At 38.4% G+C, this 25,303-nt stretch overlaps 1 protein-coding gene across 1 annotated transcript in view; it reads right to left on the reverse strand.

Moving 5' to 3' along the window:
* Positions 1 to 25,303, reverse strand: part of ZNF704 (zinc finger protein 704) — a 178,741-nt gene that overhangs the window by 116,557 nt on the left and 36,881 nt on the right. The window contains exon 2 of the mRNA XM_031441425.2: positions 15,313 to 15,554. Within this exon, the coding sequence (XP_031297285.2) occupies positions 15,313 to 15,554 (242 nt within the window). The remainder of the gene's footprint in view (positions 1 to 15,312; positions 15,555 to 25,303) is intronic.

Below are 25,303 nucleotides of genomic sequence, written 5' to 3' on the forward strand. Positions count from 1 at the left end.
AAAGAAAAGAGACAGAAAGGAGAGGGTCGGTGGGTAGGAATACTGGCAAGTTCGACACCATGAAAGTCAAAGGCAAGAGATTCAGGGTAGTCCCATTTTCACCTATTGGACTGATAAGGATTTTAAACGGAGAGAACTGCTCAGGTTTTCTGGGAGAGCAGTTGCTGCTGGGGATGCAAGCTCGAGCACCTTCTGCAAAGCAATTTGGCAACAGACATCAAAACCTCCCCAAAGTATGCATACTCTTTCATCAGGAATATTTTTTCTCGGGTTTATCATTTGGAGATATGAGAGAAGGCTTAGCGCCAAGATAGTTCACATGCCTGCAGTTCTCTGAGATGAACCCCAGCGATGCCTGCCTCCTGGAATTCATGCCCTTGCAGAATACCCTCCCCTGAGTGGGGGCTGGCCTGGGGACTTGCTTCTACAAACAGAATGTGGCAAAGGTGTCGGGATGTCACTCCTTTGATGAGGTTACATAAGACGGCGACTTCTGTCCTGCTGGCGGACACTCTCCCTGGCATAGTAAGTGCATGCGATCCTTTTAACGCGTCTGGAGTAAGGAAGGATTCCTCTTGCTGGCTTTGCTGAAGCAAACTGGCTTGTTGTGGAGGCCCATATGGACAGGAACTGAGAGCCACCTCCAGCCAGCAGCCGGCTAGGAACCGAGGCCCTCAGTCCAGCAGCCCTCGAGGAAGTGAACTGTGCAACAGTCACATGAGCTCAGAAGTGGCTGCGCCCTTGTTTGAGCCTTCAGATGAGACCCAGTCCTGACCGACACCTTAACTGCAGATCTGTAAGACATCCTGAAGCAGAGGACTCAGCTAAGCTTTCTAGGAAACAGCCCATAAAAAAGATAGCCACCCAATATAAAAATACTCTTCAGAAGACAAATTAATTCCTTGGGGCAGCAAGATATCATGCTGAAAAAAAAACTAAAAAGTTATTTTAATTTCTCAACAGGTCTCACGGATTCCCAGGGAGAAAGCTATGCAACATGAAGTAACAGCTCCTAGACCAAGGAGCTCAAACAGCAGAACTACCGAGGTCCATGCAAACAGCTGCGCCGTTCATTACAAATTCTGCTTCCGTCTGGAAACACACAAAGCTGTGCCTGGGTGCAAACCTACAAGTGGATGTGCGCGATAGTAAATGTGTAAAATGACGAAACTGCAACTAAACTTGAGGCTTAGGGCTGGAGGAAAAACTCTCAGGATTATTTTCCCTGTCTGGCCTATGTGGTCCAATGAGTAGAGCTCCAAGGAACTTCTAAATGTAAGTTTATGAGAACAGAAGTGAGGAGCCACAGCATGAGTGTATGCTGCATGAAGCATCACATGGGGATAGAACAGTGCAGAGCGTGAACACAGAGCTGAGCAAGTCCGCATTCAAAACCAGGAAATGAGTGACATATCTTATTTCCAGGATGCAGAGAGGACCCAGCTGCCTTTCTCTCAACTCCCAACACACACAGAGAACCTCATGAATAGCCAAGAAGCGCCCGCATCCCAAAATGTAGACGATGCAAATGAATGACCCTTGGGCTTCTGAATGGAACTTTTTCTTTTAAAAAAAAATGCTGTTCATTCTGTTTAAATGGCAGAGTATAAAAATGGCACTGTAACTTGTAATTTCGGGATATAAAATGTGAAACATAAAACAAGGGGTTATAAATCAGCGGGAGACCAATTAAAATACTTAGACTGTCATTCAAAAATATTCCACCGAATGTAATAAAATGAGTGGGTGGTTGGTTCTATTTTAATAACCGAAGGCTGCAGGAAGATTTTATTTCTTCAAACTATCAGCCAAATATATCCAGGACTGACTGGAACATGGAAGTACACTTTTACATTATGTTGAGTGAAAAAATGAAATGAAGTGTCTCAAAACACTATTTGAACAGTGTTCTGATTCACAGCAAGGCTCCCTTGAGGATACACTTTGCTTTATATTCAGTATTTTGTGCAGTTAATTTTCTAATCAAATTATATTCTGCTGTTATTTCACCATTTTGTCATAAATATGAAATCAACCAATGGTTCTCAGTGAGGGTGTGCTGGTACTGGGGGCAGGAGAATGCCTTCTTGTACTGGACTGTTCTGCACAACCAAAATTGCCTCCCACACATTTCCAAATGCTTCATGAGTGAAATGGGGTTTTGTGACAGTGATGACACGATGACACTAATCACCCAATGCAAACAACTGATTTTGACTGTGGCAAAATCTGTGTCCTTTAAATGGCATAACCATTTGCTCCTTTGAAAAATAGATCCTTATTTAGAAACCAAATAAAACCTGGAAATACTGTTGAAATTCCAAATTGTAGGATTCTCCCCGATAATACACATAAAAAGTTGCAAGGAATAATTGTAATCATGCACCATGCTGAAGTATTAAATCACAAGATGTTTTAGAGTTGAATTGTATTTATCTTTTAACTTGTAGACCTGAACCCTAAGGTAAAGGCTGACTTCTCCTCAAACAAGACAACAATTGATGATGAATTCTGATGTTTCCTGACTGTCCATGCTGGAAAGAGATTTTATGAGCTCAACTGGCCCAGTGGCCTAAAACATCTGTAAAAACAGGTGACAAAATCCAGGTTTTTGTATGCCCGGGGTATGCAATCAACAGAATGGAAGAATCCAAGTCTCTTAACTTTTAGGGGACATTTTTTTTCCTCTAGTTTACAAATTTGGGGATTTCGAGACCCCATGATATTAACAAAAAATTGAAAACTAACCAAGAGGTCGCTAACATTGTAAGTTGCCCACAATTTGAATATTAAAAACAACCTATCATCTATCACCATTATTTCATAAAAGTAAAGCCATTCTTTTTAAAAAAAAAAATTGATGTGTGTATTTATTTATTTGGTGGGGGAGGTAATTAGGTGTACTTATTTATTTATTCTTAGAGGAAGTCCTGGGGATTGAGCCCAGGACCTCATGCATACTAAGCATGTGCTCCACCACTTGAGCTATACCCTCCCCCGCCAAAATAAAGCCATTGTAACACCAAAAATGTAGGAACTACACGAAAGACTGCCTTTAGGTGGAGAACTTCATCATGGACCAGAGTGTGGAGGATCCAATATACCACTTGACTATTTTACCGATTCTTTATTTCCTATCACCACTGCAGGCATGCAGTCAGTGTCTACTAAGGTTTATGAGGTCTTTTTAAAATGCTACTGGGATGGAACTATCAGTAGTATGGTCACACTGCAGAAATTAAATATCTTACCACTGACGTAGACAAAGACTAATATATACAACTTCATCATTCCTCAGTGGACCAGTTGCTTGCTTTGGAAGTTTCAAGCTTGGGGAATCTACGCAGTCATGGAAAGGAACTATCACTGCCTTAAAGCAGGCATCCCACGCTTTTCCAGCACTTTCGCCTTGTGATGCTGCAGCTCTGGCGAATGTGGAGAACAAAATGGAGCAAGGAACTCCCCGCTCTCTGATAAGACACTGCACTGCGTTCCTGAGTCCACAATCTGGAACCAACACCGACACAGGGGACCCAGCCTTGGTCTAACATCTCCTCTTAGATAACACACGAAATGTTCCTTGGCAGTAATGTCAGTCAACTGAGAGAAATAAAGCCCCTGAGACTCAAGGAATGAACATTAAAACTAGATACCCCATCTTTCTCCCTGTAGGATTATTAATTTTTTTCCTTACTAAATTAAAAAAAATGTGTTTGTTTGATTTTAGACCCCAAAGGTACAGGAATAAGAGAACAAAGATAAGGTATTTGATCCAATGAATTAAACATCCCTTTTCCAAAAGGTTGATTATAATTTTGACTAGAGTAACAGTGGTCTTTTTAATTTTTCCCTGAATGGTCAGATTTACATGAAACCATTGCCTGGCTTTACTTTTCAGCTTTTCTCCCTCACTCTAGGGTTCTCGCGTCTGCCCGCAGCCCTGCATCACACTCGTGGCACAGATCACCCCCTAAGCTGCCACCTGCTATCGCCTCCCACCTTTGATCCTTTGCCATCATCAGTGTAGTCTTCAAACAGCACTGCTGTGTTCTAACTGCAACAACAAGTGCGCTCCTCAGTGGAAAAATACCACATTCCAGCTCGGTGAAGCAGGTGGTGTGTGCTTCGTAGGATGGAAGAGAAAGTGATATCTCTTCCTCTCAAACAAGGAGGCGACCATCAGCACATCAGCAAATGAAGTCTTGCTCGATGAATTCTAAGTGCCGCCTCACAACTGAAAATGTGGTAAAGTCTGAAAAATCAGCTTTTAGAAAGTGTTTAGGTCCGTTATTCCAACCCAAACTCTGAGCTTTAAAAAAAAAATAAAAACAAAAAATGATTTTCCCATCTTTCAAATAATGCAGATAGACCAGATGATTTTCAAGATGCTCATAATTTTTCTTGTTCTGGGAGATGTAAAATCTGACACTGGCATAAAACAATGGCCACCACACTCAGCATTACCCTGGCACATACCGTGTAGATGCCTGACACGTTTCAGAGGCATCATGTGGACGAAATACCATATTTCATTTCTAGCCCAGGCAGACAGAAGAAAAGGCTTGCGTTTCTGCTTTATGTGGACAATTAGAATTTTTTTGTGTTCTGTTTTATTGAAGTACAGTCAGTTTCCAATGTTGTGTCAATTTCTGGTGTGCAGCAAAATGTTTCAGTCATACGTATCAATTAGAATTTATATAATTAAATTACTTAGAACCTGGGAAACAAAGAGAAAGCAACAATCATATTCGGACTTTGAAGTTTCAGCTGTAGGTTCAGAAAAACTCAGTGCTTTTTCATTTCTGTTCTTGGAAGAAGGTTTTCCCCCCTATTAAGGCTGTTTCCTCTGAAGCCAAATAGGACACGTGGAGTTTCAATGATGTGAAAACCAAACACCATAACCAAGAGTGGAGCCACCCCTATGCCATTGACAGATCCTTGCAAATGCAGAGAACTCTGCCCAGTTCTGACTGGGGCTAATAAGGAGGAAGATTGATACGAAACAGAGAGATGTGCTTCATGGCAAACTCCTCTGCCAATGGGTAACTTCTCGACGTGACAACTGCTGTTCAGGGCCATGCTGTCCTCGGGCTGATGCCATAGCTACACAAAGAAATCGTTTCTCACTTTTGCACACGGTTTTACCACTCATCGAAGGAATGGCTGAAGCAGAAGCTCCATTTTTGCCACAGATGCTGGAGCAAATTTGCAAACTGGTGTGGTTTCACATGTGATATCAGAAGAAGCCAACATCAGACTCAGTCAGCTCTGCTGGGCACGAATCCGAAGGAAATGCAAGGAGCCTAATTCCAACATAATGACGACTCCCTCTCTTTACAGAGGTGGTTAACAGAAGGGGGGATTCAGTTTGTAGAGAAAATTCTGAGCCTGGACACATCAAACACAGCAATGAAGATCTGTGGACACCTGTTCCTTTCTGGATGTGCTGCTCTGGCCTCTTGCTGGTGCAGAGGGTAGGCGGGAACCTTGTCCCTGGGTGACACGGTCAGGTGGGCCCAGTGGTGGTGGCCCTTCAGCACTGCTCAGCAGAGTTTGCCATGATGTGATGAATGAAGTACGGAGCCCTCATGGCCGAGAGCAATGGATGAGAGCTCATGTACTCAGGTTCCTACGTCCTCAGTGGAGAACAGTGTGTGGGTTTTCTTTTCAATTGAAACATATTAGTTGATAGACAATATTATGTTAGTTTTAAGTGTACTACTTACTGATTTGACATTTGCATACATTATAAAATGATCACCATGCTGAGGCTAGTAACTATCCCCATCCAAAGTTACCGCAACATTATTGACCATATTCTTTATGCTGAATACCACAGCCCTGTGACTTATTTATTACAGAACTGGAGGTTTGTGTTTCTTAATCCCCTATGCCTATTTCCCCTACTCTCCCAGGCCTTTTACTCTCTGTATCTATGAGTCTGTTTATGTTTTTATCCCTTTGTTTGTTTAGAGACACATGTAAGTATTATCATGTAGTATCTGTCTTTGTCTGATTTATTTCACTTAGCATGATACCCTCTAGATCCATCCATGTTGTCACAAAAGTCAAAACTTCATTTTTTTAATGAATTCCATTGTGTGTGTGTGTGTGTGTATATATATATATATATATATATATATGCCGCATTTTCTTTATTCATTCACCCATTGATGGACACTGAGGTTGCTTCCGTATCTTGGCTACTGTGTTTTCTTTATTCATTCACCCATTGATGGACACTGAGGTTGCTTCCGTATCTTGGCTACTGTAGATAATGCTGCAGTGAACACTGGGGTGCATGTATCTTTTCCATGAAGAAGTGACTGTTTGCCAAATCCAGTCAAAACAGATGCTGAGTGGGGCAGGGCCATCCAAATCCTTTCATCATTTAGGGATGAAGCCGTACAGGTAAAGCTCACCTCAAGAAAAGCCAGTCTATGAAAATCAAGATGTAAAGGGGTGGTATTTACTTTAAAACAAAATGTTTTAAAGGGGAAAGCACTTCTAGTAATGTGCTCACACTATGATTATGTTTTGACTATTCAGGTTGGTCTGTAGACCATTCGTAAGTACAATTACTGTGCATTCGACTTTTGCGTTTGTTATTACAGCTTTATTGCTAAAGGTAACTTGGATTGATCATGTCTAAAACCAAACCACTTATTTCCCTCCACTCAGTCGATCTTCTTTCGTATTACTTTTTTTTTTTTTTTTTTTTTGAATAGCACCACCAACCACTTTCTCCATCCAGATGCCCAAGCCAGAATTTCTGGAACCATCCTGAGTCCCCTTTCATCCTTACCAGGCTTCCCGCCTCCTTTATCCCCCAAGTTTGGCAGGGTCTGCACCTCACGCTCTCTTGAACGCAGCCCTCTTCCTGGATGCTTCTGTCCTGGCCAAAGGCTTCACAATGATCCCTCTCAGATTTCTCCACCAGTCTCTTACTCTTTCTGCCTTCAGTGTTGAAACCTGTATGCACGTCCTCCCTACCTCCTCATCTCCAGGGCACACCAGGTGACTTTCCTGAAATGTCAATCTACGCTATCACTTGAATGGCTCTCCATAACCTAACAGATAAAAATCAAATTCTGAAAGTATTCTGAGTTAAGCCTAACTCCCCGGCGCTTGGCTTGGCCTGCCAGAACTGCTAATGGCGGTCACCACAGGGAATGTCAGAGTATCTGGTAGCAGCTAAAAAGGCTCTCTCAGACTCTGGAAATGAAGCTGCTGTCCTATTTTTCAAAAAACCAGAATTGTGGCTATGTCGATACAACCTTTTACCTAGACGGAATTTAAAGATCTCCATAATGATTGTAATTGTACAAACACATCAGTTATTCACAACTGAGAATCATTTTCCCTTTAGGAGACTGACTGGAGTTGTGCTGCAGATTTTTTCCAGCTCAGTATTCCCTGAGCCGTACATGCTGCGGTGTCCCTCTCCTTACATGGGGTACTTCTTCCTCCCCCACTAACCCTTAAGAAACGCTGTCATAGGCAGCTACTTTTCCACGCCGTCATTGTGACTGAGGCACCTTCTTCATGTGTGTCAAGGCAGAAGAAAAGAGAAAGCACTGGCTTAGGGATAAATGGCAAGTTGGACTGAGATGTGTAATTAACCGACGCTTTACTCTGAACCCGCAACCTCCAATGGTCGTCATTAGCCACCGTGCCCACGGAGCCCCTGAAGGGTGCCCAGTCCAAACCGAGATGTGCCATAGGAGTAAAATACACACGGGATTCTGAAAACTTAGTATATAAAAAAGAATGTAAAATATCTCATTAGTAACATTTCATATTAATTAACTAATATAACAAGTATTTGAAATAGTGGTATTTGGGATATGTTGGGATATGTTGAGTTAAATACTATATAGTATTAAAATTTTTTCACCTGTTCCTTTATCCTGTTTGTAATGCAGCTATTAACATTTTTTGAATGACATATGTCACTCATATTAAGTGTCTACTGGACAATGCTGCTCAAACCTGATTCTTTTTAAACAAATAAATGACCACCATCTTGTTTCATTATTTGCCTTTCTGTGATAAAAGCAGAATACAGAATCCATTTTGGCAGTGGGAGGTAGTGGGAATCCAATTATTTCTACCACCCGATTGTTTAATTTTGAACAGAAGTAGGGAGAAAAAAAGATGTTGCATAAAATCTAAACATAAGCCAATTCTTCAGAGGCAACCAGGGGCACCACGAAAGCAGAATAACGGCGCTCCTAAGCGTTATGGGGTATTCCCGCACACCCAACCTGTGCAACAGAGTCAGTGGTCCACTTGGCACAATGCTGCTACCGGTCCACCTGAAGTTTCGGTTGTTAAATGCTCTCCATTTTGCTGCCAGAAGTGATTCATACAGAAAAGCACTTATCAATTATTCAAGGACTCTTTGGAAGTGGTGAATCTCACACTTAAAAAAAAAAAGTTAAAGTATAGAGTAATAAACTATAGTTGGTTTACAATACTGTGTTGGTTTCAGGTGTACAGCATAGTGATTCAGGGTTTTTTTTTTTTTGCAGATTATATTTCATGATAGCTTATTATGAGATATTGGGTATAGTTTCCTGTGCAATACAGTAAATCCTTACTGTGTATCTATTTTATGTACAGTAGTTTGTATCTGTTAATCCCCAGCTCCTAATTTGTCTCTTCCCGCTTCCCTCTTCCCTTTGGTAACCATATGTTTGCTGTCTATGCCTGTGAGTCTATTTCTGTTTTGCATATACGTTCAATAGTATAATTTTTTAGATTCCACATATAAATGATATCATATAGTATTTGTCTTTCTCTGTTTGACTTTTGAATAAGCCTAATATTCTCTAGGTTACACTTTCAGTATTTTATTCAGTAGTACGCAAATGATGCAGAGAGCATATCCTTTGTTAATAGCAAAGTGACATAAATTATTAATCATTTGAAAAATTCATATTAATACCCAAAATTCAAAATTCACAATGCAATTATAAACAGGTGGCACATTCTAATTTGGCACTAATATGTGCTTATAACATAGGGATATAAAACAAAATTATTGGACTTTGGTGAATTTTAAATGCCATATCTAAAGTCAACACAAATAAGAAATGTGTAAAGTTTCCTTTCAAACAGACACACATACACAACCTGAGCCAAATTTATGTCACAAAACACACGCTTTTCTAAGTTATGGCTAAGAAAATAAAGTTAGCGTCAATCAGTGTTATCAGTGTTAGTACAGGAAAGAGAACTGCTGGTTCTCTAATTTATCTTATTAACTTCTTTCATAGTTTTATAGAATATTATGACAGTGGAGTTGCAGCATATGTGCATTTAAATTACAGAAATTCAACTATAAGCGTCTGGCAGGAAGAGAGAGCTTAAAACAACAACAACAACAGACAGAAATCCTACTACTCTGTTCAATGAAATTTTGAGTAGGAAGGGAGAGAATAATTGTCTGTTTTTCAACTGGTTTCAGATCCCAGGGCTTTCATGGTGGGTACTGGTCTCACAGGTGATTGAAGACTTTGTAAATGGTAACTTCATTGTTACTTAACCTTGACTTAATTGTTGACTTCAGGATCTAAATCCCCAGCAAGGTGTGACTGGACTGGGTACCGATGGCACAAAGTGCTCATTAAGTCACAATGTCAATTACATCGGTTCCTAGCAATTTCCTGTCTCTGTCCCTCTATCCACATGATTACACTTGTGCTTTGGAAAGATCATTTTGGCTGCTGTGTAACAAACAGACAGACTGCAGCAAGAAAACGGGAACAACAGTTACTTGCTGCCCCGAATTACTAAAATGATGGGAAGGGATGGAAGCAGATAAAGGTTCCCTGGAAAAGATGGTCTTTCTAAGCTACTTTGTGGAGATTGCTTCAGTTTGGTACATTTATATTCCCCTCCCAATACGTTTTTTTTTTCCCCCAAAAAGAAAATGTTCAATAAGTAAGCTTAAAGAGATCTTTTAACCTTTTTCCCCTTTCAGTAGTTTCATATTGGTTACAGTGTTTGTGACCTGAAAAAGTTTTTAATACATGTAAATATTAAACACTTGCTCCAGAAACTGCTATGTTTTTGGAGATTCAGAAATAATGATACCAAGCTTGCCTTATCTCTCATGTAACTGCAAGTTTGACATAAAAGACTTTGCTCTAAATGATATATAGAACATTAAAGACAAAGGAGAAAATGTCGAGAAGGCCATTGAAAATGGTAGCCAAATTAATTCACAATTTTCTGTTGTACCCAGAAGATACTGCTGGTAGCTCGGATCCTTTCCTAACTTTAAACTCCAAGGTTAACAAGTTTCTTAAGTTTTTTATAAAAAATTAAACAATTCTCAGAAAGGCGATTTCATTTTACCACACAAGTGATATATGTGACATCACTATATTTTAAAACCCTGCAAAACAAACAGTGTATGGCTCAGTTTTCTCTCTTTTTTTTTTCCCCAAAAGCAAACTAACAATCTGGAGTATTCTAATAAACTGCTGTTAGGTCTAGGAACCTTTTTGGCCAAATTTTTCTTTCTCTGTCGCTGCTGGTTTGCTAATAGATTTCTTTAGTTGTAGAGTTATAATTAGGAGACAGTTACCACTTTGCATAATCAAACTGTAATTGCTATTTGGGTGAAATCCAACCAGTTTAAGCATCAGTACTTCCAAAAAAACAATGCCTGGCAAAAAGAGAATAACAAATGCCATGCTCTAATGATCCAGGTTATCTAATAATGTTTGTCTAATGGTTGAGGTTTTTTTCTTTTCTTTTTTTTTTTTTTTTTTTTTTTTTGAGGCTGGATAGGAAGCGATACCGGAATTGTCAATGTATTTTAAGGCATCATAGTTGTAACTGACAATAAATGAATGTGCTCTGACAAACACTAATGGTGGTAATAAGAAACAAAAATTCACTTGGGGTCAGAAACCTACAGGTTTTAAGTCTGTCCCTTGTTCAATTTGTGCTCTAGTGGCTGAATTTGTTTCCAGCGCCCAGAGAATTTCCAGGCATACACATGTCTTGCTCTAGAAGCCAAAAAGCTCAGTTGTAGGCCCTGGCTCTGTAGGGTCAACGAACATAGCTAGGTTGCCAGCTGCCCACCCTCCTGTCCACTTTCTGACCTGGTTCTTCAGCCTTCCTAGGAACTTTGTCAGTTTTTCAGAAAATTCCACCCTTTGTTAAATCAGCCAGTCATTTTCTGTTGCTTACGCCCAAGAAACCTCACATCTACTTCAAAAATGTATCTCAAGTCTGTCCACTTTTCGTCTCAGCTGTCACCACTCTAGCCCAGACTCCCATGACATCCTTTCTGCACCAAGACCGTAGCTTCCCGACTGGTCTCCCTGAATCCATCCTTGTCCTCTTCCAACCCAGTCTACACGTAACAGTTCACGTGCCCATTCCTAAACCCAAAAGAAGTCACGATCATTCTTCTCCAAAAAATTATTCTCACTGACCTAAATATATAATTAAAAACTCTTTAACGCAGTCAGTACAGCTTGACAGGATGTGGCGCCTGCTTCCCTCCCCAACCTCGTGCCCTGCGGCTCTCCCCCATTCTCTGGGCTCAGCCACCCAGCCTTCTTCTCACCCCGGGGCTTCCCTGCATGCGCTGCCCTACGTGGAACGCTTCCTTTCCTCCGTGGTCCACCTGCCTAGCTCTTCTTCACTCTTGAGGTGTCAGTTAAAATGTGCTTCCTCAGAAAGACCTTTCTTTATGCCCCAATCTAAAATAAGTCTTCCTATTTATGACCCTCATGATACCCTGTACATTCCATCTATTAAAATTATTAGAATTTATAATTATGTATTTATTTGGGGGTTGTTTAGAATCTCTTTCTCTCTCTCTTTCTCTCTCTCTCCCCTCAATTCTACGAGGGCGAGAAATATGTGTAATTTATTCTACCTTGTATTCCAGTATCTGGCACATAAAATCCACTTAATTAATAGATTTATTGAATAAATTAAAAACTGAAATGGTCTTTTGGTGATTGAATACTAGTAGAAATTTCATCAGGTCATTCTCATTCATATCATCTTCCTGGTCTTGTTGGAATTGAATAACAAGGCACTGTTTGTTCTCATTAAAAGTCCTATCTGTGTATGTAGTTCTTGTTAATAGATGTCATCCACAAACTATTGGCAAGGCATATAACTGGCTTGTTGTTGGTTGTTAGTCAATTAATGGAATTAGACTCAAAAAGACATAACTCATCTTCTACTGAGTCTGTAATGAGAACTCAGTATTCATGAATGTTCTCATAATGTTAAGCAAGAAACTTTTTTTCTAAATACTTAGAATGATAACCCTTAGAAACAGGAAGAAGGAAAAGAAAACAGGTTACCATTCATCCCATTTTTCTCGATTCTATCCAAAGTGGATCCATAGTTGCTGATGGTGGTTCAATAACCCTGTGGAACCTACAAGCAATTACTAAAGCTTATTTTTAAAGCTGTGGGGTTCCAGCTATTGTTTTTGACTGTTCCAAAGATTTCCTCCCTTTCTTCATGAGAACAGGCAAAGGCATATGATCCAGGCTGGTCACAGTGCTCTATAACCCGGCCATACTGGTTGGTCCCCGAATGGCTCTGACAAAAGCTGGGATCATCAGAGTCCTTACTGGAAAATTTTTGGTGAAGAGAGAATGGAAGATAACCGCTTGCTTTGTGGCTCCCACTGAACCTCTTGCTTCTGCTTAGGTGCTAAAAGGTTAAAAAAAAAAAAAAATCTGGTACCTCCTCTGTTCATCTTCTCTACCAGGTAGAGAAAGCCATTCATAATGCTAAGAGAGTAGGGGGTGGGCAAGGAGAAAGACTTAATGAAATCAATATGTAGATACGTACAAATTTTTATTTAAATTTTTCAAAGGATAACTGACTATACTATCAAAGCTTTAAAGAAGAGTTAATACTGATTATTTCCAAACTCTTCAAAAAAAAAAAAAAAAAACAAACAGAAGAGAAGGGAACACTTCCCGACTTAGTCTCTAAAGCCAGAGAAAGATATTATAAGAAAAGAAAACTACAGGTCTGAATTGCCTATGAATATAGATGCAAAATCTCAACAAAATTCTAGCAAATCAGAGCAAAGAACAAATATCTGTGTGCGTGCATGTGTATGTATGCATGTGTGTGCATGTTTGTGTAGGTATGTGGGGTTTTTTTAATTAAGGTATAGTTGATTTACAATAGTATATAAGTTTTAGGTGTACAACACAGTGATTCACAAAATTTAAAGGTTATTCTCCATTTATAGTTATTATAAATATTGTCGATGCTCCCTGTGCTGTACAATATATCCTTGTGGCTTATTTATTTTAAAAAAGTACTAGCAAACCAAATCATGCAATAGATAAAAAAGATGATACTCCACAGTGCTATTTATCCTAAGAATGCAAGATTGGTTTAATTCTGACAATCAATTAATATAATATAAAATGAAGGATAGAGTAAAGGGCAAAAAGCACTCGATCATCTCAACAGACACAAAAAGCATTTGACATGAATTCAACACCATTTCACTAGAAAAACACTCAACAAACTGAGAATGGAAGGAAATTTTCTTAACCTGACATAGGGCAGTAACCAAAGTCCCACAGTTATTGTCATACCTAATACCAAAGACTGACTGCTTCTCTCACAAATCAGGAGCAAGACAAGATGTCCACGGATATTCAACACTGTACTAGAGGTTTTAGTCAGGGTAACTGGGTAAGAAAGAAATGAAAGGCATCTAGATTGAAAAGGAAGAAGTAAAACTATCTCTATTCACAGATGACACGATCTTGTATGTAGAAAATCCTAAGGAATCCACAAAACCTATTAGAACTAATAAGTAAATCCATCAAGGCTAGTAGGATCCAAAATCAGTATACAAAAATCAGTTTTATTTCTATTCAGCAGCAATGAAAAAAATCTGAAAATAAATTAAGAAAATTTCATTTACGGTAGCAACAAAAATAATAAAATATGAATAAATTTTTTTAAAGTACAAAACTTGCACTCTGAAGGTGATGCCTTTTTAGACACAATAGTAAAGACAAGAAAAAATTAGAAAAGCAAATAATCCTAAGTAGTGAAACAGAAGTAATGAATATATGAAAATTTTCGATTAAAAAACTAAGGAAAGTAAAGAGGTCTATAATTTTACAAAGTCTGACAAATTTGGTAGCAGAATAGAAAAATACGTAATTTTCCAGAGAAGATGCTTTTGATTTCACACAGAAGGAAATGAAATTCTAATTACGAAAAGTGAATAGGTAAAAAAGGAACATTTATTCCTTTTTCAGAGATACTGTTTTCCTAGGTAGCTGTCAGAAACCGCTCGAACAAATGCAGAACTTTTCAAACAATTGCTTATGAAGTTGCATTAGAAATGGGTTTTGGTAACAAAATACATTTCACACATTAAAAACAAGCAAGCTCTCGTGCTACAGCATTTCCTTTCTTTTCTTCATTCAACAAATATTTACTGAGCCCCTAGTATGTAAACAAACATTGTTCCAGTGCTAGGGACACAGCATGAATGAGATGAACTAAAATCACAGCCAACGTGGAACTGACTTTCTAGAGGAGAAAAATGACAGGCAAGAAAACATATCAAGGACTAGCATGCAAATTCTACTATGAGTCCACTGTCATTTGGCCATAATATTCTCCTTTGGTTCAGTGCTGCCAGATAGGGTTTAAGTAAAATTATGATGTGGTAGAAGCCTTTTGATATTTCAAACAAACCCACTGGGCCCAGTTCTAAGCTGTAACTGTCTTAAAAGGATTACCATGATATAAACCAGGGATCATCAAACTTCTTCTGTGATGAGTCACATATAAATATTTTAGGCTTTGCAGGGCACCTATGATCTATGTCCCATATTCTTCATTTTTTTTTTAACCCTTTAAAAATGTAAAACTACTCTTATCCGGCAGGCCAAACAAAAATAGGCCAGAGGCTGAATCTCTCCAACCGGTTCAACCAAAAGATCTGAGTACCCTTGCTTTTAAGTGGCTATGCTCAGTCCTACATTTCATGTTTCTTTTATATTTTTTTATATTTATTCTTTTGCTCTTTGTTATTCATTTGCCAAAATCGAATAAAACATTCTTTTCTAGGGCTACAGCAGTTCCAACTGCTGTAGCCTCGAAGTCAGCTCTGAAGAACACGGCCACCTGCTCTATTTCACACAAGCAACAGAAGAAAGTTCTTGGCAGAAAACCCTTCTTAAGTCTATATGCTTGAGAGAGACACAGCGGAGATAGAACGCGCTCTCCCCTGACTTCCTGGGCAGACACATACAAGGTCTAACATCCCCTTACCTTGCTGGAGGAACATCGATGTTGGAAGAAACAACTTTACGTTTTTGCTCAAGGAGACAGATGGAGCGAGTGTTTTCTTTCTCATGGTCAAGCACTCGGTTGGCTTTTTTGGTGTCTGCTGTTTTCACATCTTCCTCCATGGCCAAGGGGAACAGGTGCTGATGAGACATCTTTTTACTAGAGTCACGTTTTAAGTCCTCTGGTTGAAATGTGAAGGTCATTTCCCGCTTAACACTCCCCACCTGTGAAGTGAAAGACAAAAATTCTCACTCACCCAAAATATCAGCTTTGCCCAACTAAGTGCAGACGGCTGTGAGGAGAGATCACAGACTCTGCTGTCCTTGTTCATCTTGAAGATTTCATAGTTTAAAAGGGAAAAATGTATCATAGAAATAAAATAACTGACATTATAAAGTAATATACATCCGATGCCCACCTGTTATATAATGCAAACAGACATCACACACCCAAGAGAAGCCTTTCAGATGAGCAAAAGCTTTGAAGGCTTGAAAGCATAAGACTTCCAAAAAAAATCTAAAAATTTAAAACATTATTGTCTCTCTTCTACAACTGAGAAAACTCAATAAAGCAAATAAATTCTTAAATATTTCATGCTGATTATGCTTAATAGAAGAGAACTAATGCTCATGTTCAATCAAGCCTTATGTCTTTGACTATGAATACTGATCTTCACCACACTCTTTAGTTCACCAAGAATTTTTTATCCTTAATCTAGCTATAGCAGTTAAGATCTTAGTGAAATCCTTTCATTAGTTTGACAATTAAAAAGTCATACTAATTTTTCTTAACATTTTTGATGAAATGCAATGATGATTAAAGTTTAAGATGAATATAAAATTAAACCTCAGGGAATTAAATCTGGTTATTTCAGAATTATAATGACTGAAAAAGGAGACTAAAGTTTAAAAAAAAGGTTTTTGTAAGGCGATGGGTATTGTAAGTGACATTTGGAGCGAACGTGTTAAAGTCCTAGGTGTACCAAGAAGAACCAGTCAATCTGGTAACCTGGAGCCTCATTTATCAGTGGAGCACATTTGAAAATATGCACGTCTGTAAGACATTTCACAGGTCCACATGACAGCCTCTCCCTTTTGTGGAGTTAGTGTGTGGAGTCAGCAAGTCTTCATTTCACCCACTTGTATAGAAGATACACTTGTTTGTTTCATTTTAATTTTAGGTAGGAGGAAAAGCACAAAGAATTCCATCAAATAGAATTATAGTAGTTAGGGTCACAAACATAGTGTAGTTTCAGAATAAAACATGTGTGTTCAGTAATAGAGATGGGCAAAGCATGATATCAATGATTAGAAATTCTCAGATTAAAAGAAAAGTCTGTGGTGTGTGTGTGTTGGAGTCACAGAATCTGCTCACAAAGTATCTTCCCCAAGCCCAGGGATGACTCGCGCTTTGGGGTCACCTTGGCTGGAATGTATCTTTCACGTGAACACAGAACTCTATACCGAGCTCCTGGGTCTCCACGACCTGCACTTGTTAGGGCGGAGAGAAGATCTTCCATGGAGTTCCTGCCAGACCTTGGCCCGGCTCCACCGGAAAATGGTCAGCCACTCTGGTCTGCTCGTAACTCATTCAAAAGTTACCATATTTCTTAGCATGCATGAATTAATGAAGTACAATTAGAGAGAGTCCAAGAAAACTGAGTGCTCTGAAGAGCTAACTGTTCCAATGACATCAATCTCAATAGAAATGAGTAAGAAAATGTCTCACATTTCTAAAATGCAACACGTTTTTAATAAAAAATATAGTTTGGAAAATTGACTGATGTAATTATAAATATTTTAAATATCCATCCCTAATCACTTTCAATGTAACATTTTCTGTCTGGAGGTGGAAGTGAAAAGAAGGGATTTTCTCACTTCCGAAACAGCTCGGTCCCAGCCTGTGTTACAACAGGCATATGCTAGACACCAGGCATTAAAGATAAAAACAAAGATCTGGTCTGATGATTATAAATAGTTTCTCCCTAAGTGTCAAGTATTACATTAATTAAATATTTAAGTAGTCGTTAGTATTAAGTTGTAGCAATAACTCACATCCACACCTCCCTTGGGGCCAACTTTACTGCTTAAATGAATTCAATCCAAAGAGAGGTGGGGTTGGGGGAGAATATTATAGGAAATTTAGCTTTTAGATTCAAAAATTTCAGACAGAAACCCAGCATCTAAAGCAAATTCATACAAAGTAGAATAAATTTCCTATAGAAATGTTATAATTGTAAGTCATGCTCTTAGCCAAGACTTCATAATAAAATAAATTACAATAATATTCAACAAAGTAAACTATAAATCACCCCTAATATATTCTAAATGTAAAATTAATCTCTCAATAGTAATCAAGAAATTTTAGCAATGTAATGAATTACAAAGACTATTTTTTTAAAGCGGAATTAAAATAAGTTGGAAACAACCAAAGAGGATGAAATAAACGTGAGGATGAGTAGATTTGAGAGACTCTGAGTCATCTGTTGGGATGTTTGTAAGACTGGTGGAAGGAATGGGTGACTGGTGTAGATATTCATTATATCCCTATGCTTTAAAGTTTACACACACATATAGAACATGTTCTTTTTAATGTTCTTTTACTCATATCAGATATTATATTTAAAAGATTTTTAAAAGGAGAGTTCACAGGGGAGAAGAGAGTGGAGAGAGTAGCTGAAGTCAAATCTCGAGACGTGGGCTCAGAAATGACCCAGACAAACAGGGCGGTGGCTGGAGAGGATTTTGGACGAGGGAGAATGTTCTAAGGTGGGAGGTAACAGAGCTTGTCTGAAGGTGGAGGCAGGACGGAAAGAAAGGGATGAGGAAGGGCTTGTGGCAGCAGTACATGGAGGCAGCGCCAACATCCAGCTATTATACCCCCAGCAGATTAGCAGAAGAAAGCAGCAAAAAGAAGATATAAACCCCAATTAAATTTGAACTCCTATTAGATTAGCAGAAGAAAGCAGCTGAAGGAAGACAGGATCCCATTTATATGAGATTTCCAGAGAAGGCAAATCTATGAAGACAGAAAGCAGATCAGTGATCGCCTGGGGCTGGGATTGAGAACAGAAACTGACGGCAAATGGGAACCTGAGAACTTTTGGCAGTGATGGAAATGTTCTAGAACTAGACTGAAGTGATTTGTACAATGCTATGAATTTATCAAAAAGTCACTGAACTGTGATACAATGGGATGAATATTATCTATCGTATGTAAAACTATACCTCAATAGTACTGTTGATTAAGGAAGAACAAACCAGGTCAGGAGTAACTAGTGTGGAAGGTGTATTCCCAAGAACTCTCAGGCCAGAAATTAGGAAACTGTGCCACAAAGGGGCAGCCACGCAGTGGTGCGACTATCCAGGCTGCTACAGTAGTTGTGCTGTTACATCCTGTGCACAAGTACGATGGGGATGACGTCCAGTCCCCACTCAAGCCAGGTCCCCAAGCCTCTGCACCCATGCAAGAGGGATATCTTTCTAACTTATCCACCTGGAGAAGAGCTTTTTGCACTTCATCTGCCCAAAGAGGGCACTCACTTATTTTTTCCCAATTTCCATAAGGCCTTGGTGACAAAAGGAAACCCTTCTGGTGATCTGCAGGACCTGCCCCAAGTTAGCTTCCTTCCTTGAAGCTGGTATCAATTAATTATGTGACTCATACGAGCAGATATTTTTGTTAGCAGAAAAGTTGAGGAAATCCGAGAAATCACTCTGGGCTGCAGCTCATAAAAAGGCAAAGGGTTCCACAATAGAAGACAGCCGGTAAGAAACAAACAAACAAAAAGTCTAGAAGCCCTGGGTGACAAATAATGAAGACAAACAGCAAGACTGTTGACTAGGAATTTCAAGGAGAAAACACAAGGCAGGGGTTTAGGAATAATCATAGCCTGGATTTTTAAAAAGTGTCTCCTGCACAAGGAAGGGTTGATCTGACTGTGCCCACAGTGATGAGACTGGAAGCTGGAAGGCAATAGTATCTGATTCTGGTTGTCATATCTCAAGATGGACATTGACAAATTGGAACAAACACCACAGAGTGATCAGGAGGACAAAGGATCTTACTGGGAGGAACTGGGAATATTTTGTCTAGAAACACAGAAGTTCATATAGCTTCTCTTAAATCTGTGTACGGCCCGCTTGAAGAAGAGGAATCTGAGTTTGTCTGTGTTCCTCTAGAGCCAGGATCAGTGGTGCCCCCTTCCACTTCCGGCTAACTCCATTCTGACCGTACGGTTCACTCTCCTCCTCTTCTCTCGCCTCTACCACATTGTGAACGAAACATTTTGTGTCTATCAGAAATATTTACTACTTTTTACTTGCCTGTGATGTCACTGATTTCATGGGCTCCTAACCTGTTAAGCAGGTGGAATCTCAGAGACTACCTAGTCTCACTTAAAAATTTCATTTTTCAATGTATCTGTAGAGACTGAATGATGTACTTTTCATTTTTTAAAATGTTCATTTATCACAAAATATATGCTTGTTGGTGAATTTCAATAAAAATGTGTATAAAATAAAATAGGGAAAGCTTCCTATTCCTCCCCACTCTCCTCTCAACCCTGCGCAGTTAGGTCCAACCTCTACGAAGAACAGCTTTTAACTATTTTATTTTATTAAAAAATTTATTTATATAATATTTACATAGTATTATATAATATATATATTATAAATTAATATATATTATAAATATATTAAATAATATCTGTATATTAATATAATATTTAATGTGTTATTTAAATTTAATTTAAATTAAATTTAAGATGTTTGAATACTATAACATTTCACAAGATCTAATTTTTTAACCCATCCCGTCCCCATAGACATTGAGGTACTTCTCAATTTTTCATCATTAAACTTAAGGCCACAATGAATACCTTTGTTTTATGTATGTATATAACTTTATACAGCTGTGTGAGCATTTCTGTATGAAAAATTCCTGGGGACTAGAACTGCTGAATAACCAATCAGAATTTTCTTTGTGGGGGAACAAACTATGGAACCCCCATATAATGACGTACCATAAAGTCACTAAAAAGAAGAGCATCAGAGGAAACCCACAATCCATTAAGAGGAACACATTTGATTGTAATGTATTACAAGAAACAGGCAAGCTGCAGACTAATATGGTAGGCATGACTTCACCACTTTAAAAAAACAAAGTAGTTTGCTAAAAAGCGACACACTTTAAGAACAGAAGACTGGATGGGCTAAGAGAGCTCTTGCACTGCTTTTCTTATATAGTTAGATCTACAACACACACATACAATTTTTCATTGGAGAGATTATGGGAGATTTTTACTTTTCTAAAGTTTTCAAATTTTGAAAATTAAAATAATTTTTTTTAGAGATTCACAAAAATTATGAAGAATAATGCTCTGTGCTGGTCAACATAGAAGGGGACTTTCAACCACTATGGATGGGAAGACACACGTTGCAGGAGGCCAGCCTAGGGAAAGGCAGAGAATTTCACTGTGCACCCCTTTGTTTCAGCAATTCTACACCTAAGGAGAAAAAAAATCTAAAAAAAGCACACAAGGATATTTATCTCAGAACTTCCTACAATATTGAAAATGCTAATTCCCTAAACATCCAGCAGTAAATTCAGGGTTAACTAAGAATACATAAAATGTATGGTTAAAAACAAAAACATCTCTCTTTATTTATTGAAATGGAAAAACATTTAATACATTAATTGAAAAAAGGAAATCCAAATGAGTTTATGAAATACAGTTTTGGGGAGGAGCGATGTGTGTGAGTGAGTATGTATGTATGTATGTATAAAGAGAAAACTAATGCTGAAAGGACATTCCAAAATGTTAAGAATGGTTTTCCTCAGGAGCAGATGTATGGTCCAATTTTGCTTTTTACCCTGTTTATAATTTTTATAATATTCTTGTATAGTTTGGTATTTTAGAACCTATAAAATTATTCATCTCAAAAAATACACTACATTTTTACATAATTAAATTTCTCAAGAATATGCATTTATATATAAATTTGTTTAACTAATACTTTTTTCTTCTACTAGTTTTCAGTTATTAGTACCTATGCATATATTAAAGGGGAAAATGAATTACTTAAAATTATCCATCCAATTGCACTATTACTTTCATTAATTATCAGTACCTCTCAATCATACTGTACTACAATAACTACCATTGAATTCCTTCTTCCTACTCAACACAGAAGCCCTTCTTACAGCACATCACAGACACATGCTTTTTCCAGTGTGATTTTCTTGCAAGGGAACAGAGCTTCAGTGTTCAATCATATGAGAATACCATCAATTACCCAGTTAACTGACAAATAAAACTCAAAATTTTTATTCCAGTGAACAGCTTTTGTTTTCTTAGAAGAAGATAAACAGCATATCTATAAATATGATATATTTGGGAAGATTGCAATTTTTTAAACAAGAAGTTAACAGTATCTATTTAAATCGTGGATTTCTCTAAATGGTGTCCTTTGTAAACTGGATGCCACTTTCTAAGACAGGGACTGAAGCTCATCAGCTTTTCTCAGTACAAAAACATCTGGTTTCCATAAGCATATTCTAACAGCACATCAGAAAAGAGAATGGCTTCTAACATCAGCCCACTTACTTGATCAATCCTTCTTTCTGTCCACACTCAAGTGTGTTCCAGGCCACCTTAATCCCGATACCCTCCTCACGAATATACAGTAATAAGAGATGCCAAAATGCACGTGTAAACACTCACTCTTAGAAACTGTCCTCACTTACTCATCTCAACCCAATTAAGACTTGGGGAGTTGGCTCTGGAGATTAACTGGATTTCCAGGAAAAATCTGCAGAAAGCCAACCCATTTGTCTTTCTGTGTAGTTAAGAAAGTAGCATAGACAATGGAATACTACTCAGCCATAAAAAATAATAAAACAATGCCATTTGCAGCAACATGGGTAGACCTGGAGAATGTCATTCTAAGTGAAGTAAGCCAGAAAGAGAAAGAAAAATACCATATGATATCACTCATATGTGGAATCTAAAAAAAATGACAAACGAACTTATTTACAAAACAGAAACAGACTCACAGACAAAACAAATAAACAAATTTATGGTTACCGGGGGGGGAAGGGGGTGGGAAGGGATAAATTGGGAATTTGAGATTTTCAGATACTAACTACTATATATAAAATAGATAAACAAGTTTGTACTGTATAGCACAGGGAACTATATTCAATATCTTGTAGTAACTTATGGTGGAAATATGAAAATGAATATATATATGTTCCTGTATGACTAAAGTATTGTGCTGCACACCAGAAATTGACACAACATTGTAAATCGACTATAATTCAATTTTAAAAAACCCCAAATTAGGAAATATCTACTTCTATAAAGTCCAGTATTGCATTCAAGCTCAGCTAAAGTCACCTGTATATCTGTTCCAACCAAATGTAAGGAGAGAGAGGAAATCAGTATCAATATGGGTCGACCTCACTGGAGTTAACTTTTACTGTAGAGAATTTTGAAATTGACACATTAACTAGGTATTCCATTTATTTTATTATATAAGTCAAAGTTTAATTCAACCAGCCACACCCAGTCCACATGAAAACCATGTGGCCTTTTGACTTTAAGTTTTACGCAGATTTTCTACTGCTCAAAGGGTCAGTGTCCCTAACTCCCCTGTTGTCTAAGGGTCAACTATATATTAAAAAATCTAGTGAACAAAGGCAAACTGAGAAAAGAATTTCCAGAGAGTCACACACAAAAAGAATGGAAGTTATGTGTTGACCACAATGTCAATATAAGCCCAAATTATGGCATGACTGTTCAAAAGCCCAAAGAAATATTAGGTTTATTTACCCCAAAATACCATGTATCAGGCACTATATCCTGGGTACAGCAATAAGGAAGAGTATCATCAGGAAAGAATTTAATAACAACACTAACTTTAGTAGTTCTTTTTTTTTATTACGAACATGAGTTAGCAATTCTAATCATTTAGAATTATCTCATTCTAAATAATTTCTCTTCCTACCTGGGAGAATCATTCCTACCAATCTTCCTCCCACCTCCAACCCTGGGTACACTTCTAGAAAACAGATTTGTCTGACTGTCAAATTCATGCGTCCTCCACCAGAGCAATGTCTTTCAAACTTTTTTGACCACAGCCTCAGTATGAAATATATTTTACATATGACCCACAGTATAAACACACACACACAACACATACATGGTAGCTAGGTAGATATCCAAGCAACGTACACAGACTATGATCACATAATTGATGTAAAGATTTCATAAAATAATACTATCATTACTGGGGGGCAGTGCACTCTAATATTTTTCACTCTGTTCTTTTTCATTGAATAAAAAGAAAGAAAAGGGAAAGGAAGGGGGGAAAAGATGGATCTTTTCCTACTAAATTTATTTCATAACTCATTATGGGACCCATCGTTTGAAAAAGTGCACTGAAGTGCAGTATGCTATTCTTCCTTCTGGATACAGGTGGACAGAATGCAGGTGGCGGGGAGATGTTAGCCTGGGTTTAAGCATTAACCATAGGAATTCTCAAGGTAGAAAACTTCAGGGCTGAATTTGCACACTCCACCTCTGAATTGTTTTGTTTCGTTTTTTCGGTCTATATTATGCTCCAAATAGCTTTTATTCACCTAACCTCAAAACCTAGAAATAAACGTTGGTGTTTTTGTTTAAAAAAAACAAAACAAAAAAACAAAAACAAAAACCATGTGGCCTTTACCTTCAGAATACACCGGAATCCAATCAGTTCTCACTCCCTCCACAGTTTCCATCTTGGTCAAGCCACCATCATCTCTTGCCTGGATTTGCACAATAGTCTCCTCCCTGGATCCCTGTCTATGTCCCTGCCCCACCTCCTCCACTCCCAAGTTCCTTCTCAATAACAGCAGCCAGCCTTGTCCCTTAAAAACCAGAGCCAAGTCGGGGGGAGTGTATAGCTCAGTGGTAGAGTGCCTGCCTAACATACGCAAGACCCTGGGTTCAATTCCCAGCAACACCATTAAAAATAAATAAGAAGTAAACCTAATTACCTCCTTAAACCCAGGGTGAAAAAAAACAGAGTCAGATCATTCATGTCCCTCCTCAGCCCAGAACCCTCCAATGTCTCCCCATTCCACATAGGATAAAACCCAAAGTTCGTGCAGTGGCCTCCAAGGTCCCATTTAATTTGGCCTCCTTCTAACGTCTTTTTCTTCCTCTCCCTACTTCCTCCTCCCACTCTTACCTCTCCCCTGACCCTTGCTGGCCCTGAACAGGCCAGGCACACCCCTGCCTCAGGGCCTCTACACTGGCTGTCTCATCTTCCAGGAATGTTCTCCCTTCATTTATCCACACTGCTTGCTTCTTCACCCTTTTAGTCTCTGCTCAAACGTCTCTTTCTCAGTGAAGCCAACTATGGCCATTTAATTTAAAATTGCAGTGCTCCCCTCCCACTCCCTATCTTCCATATTGTGTTCTCTGTTGTTGTTCTACAGCGCTTATAATCAACTGCATAATTTATTATTTATTGTATTTACTGTCTGGGCTGCACCACCAGAATCTTGGTCTATGAGAGGAAACATTTTTTGTTTTGCATACTGATGTTTCCCCGTACCTAGAAGAGCATCTGAAACAGAGTGGGCCCTCAGTAAGTATTCAGGAAGTAAATAAATGAATTTTCAGGTGATTATATGTGTTATATGGTAGTACCTACTAATAATAGTCTAAAGAGGATGGATGCCAAGTTCCAGGAGCTGCAAAGGGTGGGGGTCACAGAAGCCCTCAGTTCAAAAGAAAATTTCCTAAGCTACCAAGAAGGAAATAGTGAACTGTGCTATAATATGGGGAATAGATGAAAAATAAATACAGGATGGCCACCACATTAATCCCTTCCTTATCAAGTTCTCATTTTTTAAAATTGATTTTTATTGATGTAGAGCTGATTTACAATGTTTTAGTTTCAGGTGAACAGTAAAGTGATTT

This window comes from Camelus dromedarius, chromosome 30 (assembly GCF_036321535.1).
Source record: "Camelus dromedarius isolate mCamDro1 chromosome 30, mCamDro1.pat, whole genome shotgun sequence".
Lineage (NCBI taxonomy): Eukaryota > Metazoa > Chordata > Mammalia > Artiodactyla > Camelidae > Camelus > Camelus dromedarius.